This window comes from Medicago truncatula, chromosome 5 (assembly GCF_003473485.1).
Source record: "Medicago truncatula cultivar Jemalong A17 chromosome 5, MtrunA17r5.0-ANR, whole genome shotgun sequence".
NCBI lineage: Eukaryota > Viridiplantae > Streptophyta > Magnoliopsida > Fabales > Fabaceae > Medicago > Medicago truncatula.
In genome coordinates this window covers 11,017,775-11,028,180 of record NC_053046.1, presented here as the reverse complement: position 1 = coordinate 11,028,180, position 10,406 = coordinate 11,017,775, and the positions used below count along the sequence as shown (strand labels likewise).

At 35.9% G+C, this 10,406-nt stretch overlaps 1 protein-coding gene across 1 annotated transcript; it reads left to right on the top strand.

Annotated features, from left to right (window-relative positions):
* The first annotated feature begins 1,988 nt into the window (after positions 1-1,988).
* Positions 1,989-10,309, top strand: LOC25494580 (formin-like protein 14). Its single transcript, XM_039834888.1, has 17 exons — positions 1,989-2,248; positions 2,330-3,030; positions 3,367-3,588; positions 3,886-5,648; positions 5,872-5,998; positions 6,489-6,560; positions 7,152-7,250; positions 7,452-7,493; positions 7,582-7,662; positions 7,765-7,815; positions 7,904-7,985; positions 8,131-8,225; positions 8,763-8,834; positions 8,927-9,043; positions 9,295-9,363; positions 9,550-9,616; positions 9,780-10,309. The coding sequence occupies exons 1-17, from the start codon at positions 2,176-2,178 to the stop codon at positions 9,932-9,934; spliced, it is 3,888 nt and encodes a 1,295-aa protein (XP_039690822.1). The 5' UTR covers positions 1,989-2,175; the 3' UTR covers positions 9,935-10,309.
* The last annotated feature ends 97 nt before the right edge of the window (positions 10,310-10,406 follow it).

Here is a 10,406-nt window from a genome sequence, read left to right as displayed (position 1 = left end):
GTCAACGTTCTCCATAATTACTCGAACAAAGAAATTTCGATTTTTTTTTTTATTGTTATTTCCGAATTATTCTTTAGTGTTCTGAAGCCATTTTTTATTTGGGGTCCACACACCCCTTTGGCATTGTCACAGTATGGCGGAGAAAGTGTGCCTTCAACTAACATTTGACTTAACAACGTTAATCTCTTGTGTCTAACTTGATGTTTATTAAATTAGCAATTAATCAGAAGGGTTGAGTTTAGTTGAAGATGCTAGTTTTTGGTGTGATGAATTGAAGATCGAATTCTGCGTGAGAGAGGTGCTTATTTTGCATTTAATTTGTGATAATGTTTCATAACCTCAGCTAGGAACTTTTAGTAAACAACAAACAAACCATATTTCTCACTAAGTAGGCTCATAATAATGTTCTAATCTATTGTAAATCATATCTCTATTTAATTTATTAGTAATGAATATTTATTTCTTAAAGTTTTTGTTTTAATTTCTTGGGTCATTTTTCACAAGCTACATAATTTATAAGTATTCCGTTTAGATATTCAAATCATCTTAATTGAGTTTTACAATATCTTCTACGTTAGATGCTATTCCAACTCTCTTAAGTATTGTCCTTTTAATTCTATCATACCACACTTTAATGCAACATCCTCACATCTGTTACACTTATTTTATTGGTGTGTTGGTTCTTTACCACTCAGTACTCCATCCTATACAACATTGTTAATCTTACTTTGTATGACAAAATATTTTCTTTATCTTGAGCGGTACTTTTGTATCATATGAAAAACTCGAAGTCTTCTTCCATTTGAATTATTATGCTTGAATTTGACGATTTATATCTTCTACTTCTCACTCGTTATATATTATGGATCTAATTTATTTAAAAATAATTTGCCTTTAGTTAAAATCTCCTTCTAGATACTTTATCTTGTTTTCCCATCTATAGCCTTCATTTAATTCCGCAACTCATTGTGATATACTCCACGAGACGTAGCAATCGTTTTCAAGGTCGACATTTGAAACATAAAGCTAAATTGATTGAGGATAATTTGACTCCATTTTTTTAGTCCCCACTCGTTCACTCTTTCTCATAACTTCACAATATGATTTATATGTTTAATCCCCTTTATAATTTGTGTAATTTTATATATATCCATTATCTTATAAATTGAAATTAAAGTGTTTTCTCTCAATTCGCCTTACAAGTTTGCAAATAAATTTATTTCTTGTTTGAAAATAAGACAAAATGATTTGTACAATCAATCATCGCTTATTATATTAATGACCAAACTCACAAATTTTGATGTCAATTCGAAATTCACATGACAACCATGTCTACTTGTATTTTGAAGAAGTTTATTAGATTTTTTGTTGGTAATTTTTTGGTTTTGAATTTATTCGATAAACCATTGCTAATCTATTTGGAACCATATAAAACAAGCATCAAATTTACGTTTACATATAAGTTTGAGTTCACTTCAAAAAATTTACGACAAGTACATATAGAGATGTGAGAAACTAGAAAAACAACACACATCCAAAACATCTGTTAAATAATTTAAAAATTGTATGAAATTTTTAGAGTTGTTCTATTCTTAAAATATTTTAATTTTTAGTAATCTATTATTAAACGGAATATATCATTCAAACCAACTCTCAACGATTCATAAAGTAATTTTACCTTTATTTTAATCGTACTTTGATCTTACGATCTTACAATTGAATTTAGAAATGCAATGTTAGCCCAACATTAAATTACAACCATACAAATTAAAACATACTTATTTTAAACCAAAAGATAATCTACTTCTATAACTTTACCTTTCTTACGTTTCTCATATTTCTCATAGCAACATTTACTGATCATTACTGTCAAAAAAACAATCACTTATCAATGATAATTAACTAAGTATATTAAGATCTTAAGTAGATTACAACATTATTAAAATAACTGAAATTTACCCAAAGGATAACAAAGATAATGAAATCTAAACAACCTCCACTGTTTTAACATCAATTTCTTTCTGTTATGTAAGGAAAACAAAATCATTAGCAAAATCTATTATTCAAATTTCAAAACTCTCTTTTTTTCTTTCTCTTTCTCTCTCTAAACTCCATAGCTAGAAACTTCACTTTTCTGAGCTTCATTCTTCTCCAACCGACCCACATGCGAAAAGCATGTCTCTTCTCAGCAGATTCTTCTACAAAAGACCCCCAGATGGTTTACTCGAATTCATTGACAGAGTTTACGGTAAAAATTCAATCTTTACATTTTCCCCATTTTTCTCATTTTTCAAAAATTTTGTAAATTTTTGATTTTTTTTTTTTGCAGTTTTCGATTCATGTTTTTCTACTGAAGCATTACCAGATGGAATGTACCAGCTATATCTTCACGAAATCGTGACTGAATTACATGAAGAGTTTCCAGAATCATCCTTTCTAGCGTTCAATTTTCGCGACGGCGAAAAGCGAAGCAATTTCGCTGAAATAATGTGTGATTATGATGTTATTGTTATGGATTATCCAAAAAACTATGAGGGTTGTCCTCTTTTGCCACTTTCACTTATTCAGCATTTTCTTCGTGTTTGTGAGAGTTGGCTTTTGCTTGGTAATCATCAAAATGTGATTTTGTTTCATTGTGAAAGAGGGGGTTGGCCACTTTTGGCTTTTTTGTTGGCAAGTTTGTTGATTTTTAGAAGGGTTCATAGTGGTGAACGTAGGACACTTGAAATGGTTCATAGAGAAGCACCTAAGGGTTTGTTGCAGTTGTTGTCACCTTTGAATCCACAGCCTTCACAGCTTCGGTATATTCAATATGTTGCGAGGAGGAACATTGCGCCGGAGTGGCCTCCTCCTGAGAGAGCATTGTCTTTGGATTGTGTTATACTTAGGGGAATTCCTAGCTTTGATTCATCTAATGGATGTAGGCCGATGTTTAGGATTTTTGGCAGGAATTTGCTTAGTAGAGGCGGACTTTCTACTCAGATGATTTATAACATGCATAAGAAGAAGCATTTGAGGCATTATAGTCAGGTTTATGAATTTTTTGTGTGTTTTGGTAGTTAGTCAGATTTATGAATTTTTTGTGTGTTTTGGTAGTGTTTGAGTTTAAGGTAAAACTTAGATGCAGTGTTCCTTACGTACTGTTGGTATTGTGCTAGACATAAAAAACGGTTACTTTTAATTTACATGTAGAAAATAACAGTTTTATAATGCACCTCTTCGTCGAGTTTTTGACCTTTATATGTAGTGTAGAACAATAGGTAAAGGACTGCATCTAAGTTTTATGCTTGATTTTATTGTGTTGTGTTAGTTTTGTTGCTTCATATTGTTGATGTTGGAATGTGTTGTGTTCTTTTTGAATCTCAGGTAGACTGTGATGTGATTAAGATTGATATTCAATGTTTAGTGCAAGGAGATGTGGTTCTGGAGTGTGTCCATTTGGATTTGGATCCGGAAAGGGAAGTGATGATGTTTCGTGTGATGTTCAATACGGCGTTTATTCGATCAAATATACTGATGCTGAACACTGAAAACTTGGATATTCTTTGGGACTCGAAGGAGCGGTATCCGAAAGGCTTCAGGGCTGAGGTAAGTGCTTGTTTTAGCACTGTATAGATATTTATAGAGAATAATTTTGATGCACTGTTAATGTAAAATATTTTACACCGGCAATCAATCACAAACCATCATCTGTATAATTTTTAAGTTAGATATAGTGAAAGTTAAACACTTTTAATGATCAAATGGTTATAATTGTCTGACAGTGTAAAGAATATTTGTGATTGAATCCAACTGAAATTATAATTGTGGACCAGTTGTGATTGCTGTGGTTTTGCTCTAGGAAGGTTGGTATTTGTTCTGATTGTGTTAAACCTCTAAATTTAGGTTTTATTTGGGGAGGTTGAAAACATAAGTCCTCAGAGAGCTCCGACGGAAACAGCCATTTTGAATGGTGAGGAGAAAGGTGGATTACCTATTGAAGCATTTTCAAGAGTTCAAGAACTTTTTAGTGGAGTGGAATGGGTTGACAGTGGTGATGCTGCGGCAGTGTGGCTGCTTAGACAGCTTACTGTCTTAAATGAAGCCAAAGAGTTTTCGAGGATGCAAGGTAAAGGAAGTTGGTTTTCGTCACCAGCTGACTCTGAAGAAGAAAATAATGGATCAAGTATTGCTGATAGTTCAGATGAAGCCTTTGATGTTACTCCCAAATCTTCTGCTGTTCCTTCAAAATTATTGACATCTGACACCCCTGATTTGGATCATTTAGCTTTTGAAAACAATGGTGGAAATTGTGTAAATCTCACTTCTAGAATGCCTGATCAGTTATTGACTGATAATGTTTCACCACCTCATCATACCGGTGGTTCCCCTCTAGGTTGTAACACTGATAATGCTTCTGGTCCACCTCCACCCGCTCCCCCGCCCATGACCAGCAATGCTAGCAGTGCTTCAACATTTCATTCATCTCCTCTACCAGGACCTGTCCATACAAGTTCAGTCCCATTACCTCCACCCCCACCACCTCCTCCAGGATTTGCTCCCATAGGTTCAGCCCCACCACCTCCACCTCCACCTCCTACATTTCCCACACGAATAGGTTTAACCCCGCCGCCACCACCACCTCCTCCTCCTCCAGTTCCATCACAGACAGGTTCAGCTCCGCTACCTCCACCACCTCCTCCAGTTCCGCTGCAAACAGGTTCAGCTCCACCACCTCCACCACCTCCTCCAGTTTCTCTGCGAACAGTTTCAGCCCCTCCACCTCCACCACCTCCTCCAGTTCCTCTGCGAACAGGTTCAGCCCCGCCACCTCCACCACCTCCTCCTCCAGGTTCTACACGAACAGGATCAGTCCCACCACCTCCACCCCCACCGCCTCCAGGCTCTACACAAACAACATCAGCCCCACCACCTCCACCACCACCGCCAGGTTCTGCACGAACTGGTTCAGCCCCACCACCTCCACCACCACCACCACCTCCAGGTTCTACACGAACAGGTACAGCCCCACCACCTCCGCCACCACCTCCAGGTTCTACACGAACAGGTTCAGCCCCACCACCTCCTCCAGGTTCTACACGAACAGGTTCTGCCCCACCACCTCCGCCACCTCCTCCAGGTTCTACACGAACAGGATCTGCCCCACCACCTCCGCCACCTCCTCCAGGTTCTACACGAACAGGATTAGGCCCACCACCTCCACCACCTCCTCCAGGTCCTCCACGAACAGGTTCAGCCCCACCACCTCCGCCTCCTCCAGGTCCTCCTCGACCAGGTTCAGCCCCACCACCTCCGCCTCCTCCAGGTCCTCCTCGACCAGGTTCAGCCCCACCACCTCCACCTCCTCCAGGATCTGGACGAACAGGTTCAGCTCCGCCAGCACCTCAGCCTCCTAATGCTCCTCCTCCACCACCTGGTCGTGGCTCATTGCCGGCACCTCCACCTATTGCAGGCAGAGCCCCTGGCGTGCCTCCACCACCAGGCAAAGCTTCTCTAGCAACAACAAATGTGGGAAGAGGTCGTGGTACTGGTACGACTGGTATTGCTGTTAAAAAAACTTTGTTAAAGCCTCTGCATTGGGTGAAAGTTTCTCGAGCAGTGCAAGGGAGTTTATGGGCTGATTCACAGAAACAAGACAATAGTTCAAGGTACTGATTATTGACTTTTCATACTGGATATCACTAGACTTAATTTTCCTAAGAATTGTTTCATAGTCATGATTTGTCATTAAAGATTTGTTTCTTTGAACTTGTTGCGGGATTTACTGTTAAATGTACTATATCCCCCAATCCTTCATTGGATATGAATTAGGAGGATAGGATATTATTTCCTTTTAGCATTTCTGATTCAGATAATGAAAGTTTTTGTTAGGGCCCCTGACATAGACATATCAGAACTTGAGACCCTGTTTTCAGCAGCATCTATTTCTGACGGAAATAGTACTAAAGGTGGAGTTCGGCGTGGTCCTAATATTAATAAACCTGAGAAAGTACAATTGGTAAGCTACTCCTCATTGGCATAAATTATTTTACTACCCTTTGCTTAGAGTTTATATGCAATATGCTTGATTATAATTATAATATTATGTGATTGTGATTGGGTATCAGTATCACTAGTTTTAAAATGGCAATAAACCAATATTAAGCATCAAAATTGTAGGCTCTAGAGATCCAGTGACTTTTTCTGGTCTTGCTAATTGCATACCTTTAAAAAAAGGGACTGAGTACAGAAAATTTGATTACTAATATGTTTTATATTGGATTTTATTGGTATGCAATTTTCTATTGAAACAAATATTTCATATTGCAATTTGCATGGGTGTTAAGATATGTTACCTTAGTATTATTATGTCCTCTTTAACTTAATTAAATTAAGATACCTTAATTCTTCCATTTTTGTGACAAAATTTCTGTCTGATTTATTTAGTATCTGATTGATAAAAAAGATCTGCAACTAAATCCAAATTTTCATTTTTCTTCCACTGCCAGGTTGACTTGCGTAGAGCATATAATTGTGAAATAATGCTCTCTAAAATCAAAATTCCTTTGCCAGATATGCTTGTAAGTTTCCTTATCCTTGCGTTCAGTTTATTTTGGAACTTGTAGTTTACTGGATGAAATCACCTGTTATTCATGTTTCAGATGTTTTTCTCTGTTGTATCATATCACAAATTAGCCGACCCCACTTAGTGGGATAAGGCTTGGTTGTTGTTGTATCATATCACAAATATATAGTTAGATATTTCCTTAACTTTTGAGTCTTCTGAGATTTATGCATTGCATGCTATATTTAGATAGAGTCCTATAGTGTTGACTTATAGCTCATTAGTGTTGTTGATATTGAATGTTATTTATGGGCAATATTGTAGAGTTAATGCTCAATTCAACCCTCTTAAAGGATACTCTGTGTTGGAATTGCATAGGAGAATTAATAAACTGAAGTTCATTAATTAATATTAATATATATCTTTAAAAATAAATAGAGCGTGTTAATATCATGAGTTTTGCTATAAGGTTTTGAAAGAGAGTAACTAAGTAGAGATTAAGACAAGAGACTCACATCTAGGAAAATCAATTTGGTGTTAGATGGCTTTATTTTTGCATATTTCCTCTTAATATTTTTCATTTTAATTGGTTTTGTTTTGGTTCCAGAACGCAGTTTTGGCATTGGATTCTTGTGTTCTGGATATTGATCAGGTTGAGAATCTCATCAAGTTCTGTCCCACAAAGGAAGAGATGGAGATACTGAAGGCACTCCTCTCCTCTCTTGCATAATAACCTATAAAACGTTTTGTAAACTGCAATCTGTGACATTATTTAATTTCATATATTTAAAAGTAGAAAAACTGAATATTAATAGAAAAAGATACTAAAATTATGAGCTGTGTTTTTAATGGGGAAGTAGGAAATAGTCTTTTTATATTTCTCGGCTAAAAATCTTTCTATTTTCAGAACTATACTGGGAACAAGGATATGCTTGGGAAGTGTGAGCAGGTTCTCTTCTTGATACTCTTTAGTCAACGAATCCTTGCAAATTCTGTATCTCGGTTCTAACAAATTTTTATTTTAATATTTTAATCAGTTTTTCATGGAGCTGATGAAGGTTCCACGAATAGAATCCAAGTTAAGGGTGTTTGCTTTTAAAATCACCTTTTCTGGTCAGGTATGGTGTCTTGGTTATCGTTACACGTGCATAGTTTTGCAATCTACTGCTGTTATTAAGACATATGCTTAAAGACTTGTTTTTTTTTTTGTACTTTTACAGGTGAGCGATTTAAGGAAAAATTTGAATACAATCAACGATGCAACCAGAGAGGTACTGTTTAATGGATCTTGTCATTGACAAACATGTACCATTATTGGGCTGCATCGTTATATCATATTATCATTACTTGTGCTTACAGGTCAAAGAATCGGTAAAATTGCGTCAAATAATGCAAACTATTCTTACATTGGGCAATGCTTTGAATCAGGGAACAGCACGAGGTATCTCTATGAACTCTTACCTTACTTGAATGTGTTTTAATTTGAGATGGGTATTTGGTTTCCAGATTCATCTCAATATATTCGACAAAATAAGAAAAGTTATCTTATGCTGTTTAGCTTACATTTTCTATGTTTCTCAATGCAGGTTCAGCAGTAGGATTCAAATTGGACAGCCTTCTCAAATTATCTGATACCCGTGCAAGAAATAACAAAATGACTTTAATGCATTATTTGTGTAAGGTATATATGTCAAAATTTTCAAATAATACTTGCATTATATTATTTTATCTTTAAGGTAGTCGTGGACTATCCCGATATAATATTACCCACATAAAATATTATGTGAAAGACAAGAATTTCCATTTCCTTTCTGAAAAAAGCTGTTGCTCTAACTTCTGATAATAAGGCTATTTTGTTCTTTTTCTGGGCATTATTTGAGGCCTGTGTAATCGAGTTTATGTAACACTTGGGTCGTGCTTGATTTGTTGGTGATTTTTGCTTTTAGTTGACATTGTTTTCACAAATGATTACGAAAACGTCAGCTTATTTTCACATTGTTATTTAATTTCCTTATATTTACTTTATGTTATTCAAGTTTTAACTTTTTTATATTTTCTTTTTGTTCAATATATGAGTATTTTATCCATTTTGGTTCAATGTTATTTTATGCAATGATATCAAAATTTTGCCATTTGTTTTCCATCGACGTTGCTTTTGATGCTATACCTTCGCAGAATTTCCCCCCTAATTCTAAATATTTTATTACTTTCATGCTAGCTTCTTGCTGAAAAAATGCCAGAATTGATAGATTTTGACAAGGATCTTGTCCATTTGGAAGCTGCTTCTAAGGTATTCTCTTTGATAATTATGCTTTACATTCACTTTATAATTTCACGTGTAAAGTTAGTTGTTTATTGATTGGTGCCCTATCCAATATCTAGATCCAACTAAAAGCATTAGCTGAAGAAATGCAAGCTGTGCATAAAGGTTTAGAGAAAGTTGAGCAAGAACTCACTGCTTCTGAAAATGATGGTTCTATATCTTCAGGATTTCGCAAGGTACTGAATATCGAATACAAATGGTAGCTTTTATACTTATCTGAAATGAGATATATTGCTGTTAATTAAAAGATACCTCTCTACTAGAAAAATGCTTCTCTTACTGAGCCCAATTTTCAATTATCATGCATCGAGCTAATTTTGTTTTTGTATAACATGTTTTATTGCCTGACAAGGAAATCCTTGATTTCTTTATTAAAACAACTGACTGTACGTGCTCATGATTTTCTGGGTAACTTTCTCTTGCACAGGTGTTGAAGAATTTTCTTGACTTTGCCGAAGCTGATGTGAGGTCACTTATATCATTGTATGCCGATGTGGTGAGTCCTGTTATAGATTATATCTTGTCTCCCTCCTTTTTTCAGAGTGTTGTTAGAGGATGGTGAGTGATTGCCTACTAAGAGAAGAGTTCAATGCACTATATACAAATATAGACAGGGCTATGTTGATAACTAACTCTTCCAATTGCTACTTATTGTTTTTTGTTTTGAAACTTTCTCTTCCAGGGAAGAAATGCCGATTCTTTGTCCAAATACTTTGGGGAGGATCCAGCTAGGTGCCCCTTTGAACAAGGTCTGTTGTTTTCTCCAGGAGTGACCCTTATTTGGTTTTAAATCACAAAGCAAATAGTCGCATAATGCTTCGATCGGCTGATCACACATAAATTACTGTTTTTGTTTTATATTAAAGATTCTGTCACGATTTTTTGACTTTCAAACCTGTGGTATTGTTGCAGTGACACAAATACTTGTTGTCTTTGTAAAGACCTTCAACAAGTCAAGGGAGGAGAATGAAAGGCTAGCAGATGCTGAGAAAAAGAAATTAGAGAAAGAAGCCATGAAGGAAAAGACAGCAAATAACACACATTCTAGAAAAGACGTGGTTCGATAGAGATATATTATAAACAAGCATGAGGCACGATTACTTTCAGTTCAAGCATGCTGAAGTTGAACTGTACAGTTTGCACTCAAACGCAATTCATGCATTTTTGCATGCATGCACTATTGGAGATCTATATGTTCTATTGCATGCTGGCCGTTGGATCGAGGTGCGTGCATCTCCCCTTGCGCTAGTGGTAAAGGGGAAATAAATCAACAAGCTGGAGGTCTTTTGTAATTATACCACAGAGCAACTATATGTTCTATGACAATGAGGCATTTTGCTCCTCTTTAGAATAGGGGCCATAATATTTTTTATACACTGATGAAATCTTCGGTCTTCACATGTATATATATATATATGTCACCAATTTCTTTTTTGCCATAATGAGTTATCCTTTTAGCTTTCTTTCACAAAAACTCTTTCATGTTTTGAACTCAAAAACCTTTTGAATTGATTTTACCTTGACAAACGTAATTTTGAT

Coding starts and splice junctions, on each gene's coding strand:
- LOC25494580 (XM_039834888.1), top strand. CDS start 2,176: ATGTCTCTTCTCAGCAGATTCTTCTACAAAAGACCCCCAGATGGTTTA. Junction 7,494..7,581: donor TGCTTGGGAAGTGTGAGCAG/GTTCTCTTCTTG, acceptor TATTTTAATCAG/TTTTTCATGGAGCTGATGAA. Junction 7,816..7,903: donor TCAACGATGCAACCAGAGAG/GTACTGTTTAAT, acceptor TTGTGCTTACAG/GTCAAAGAATCGGTAAAATT.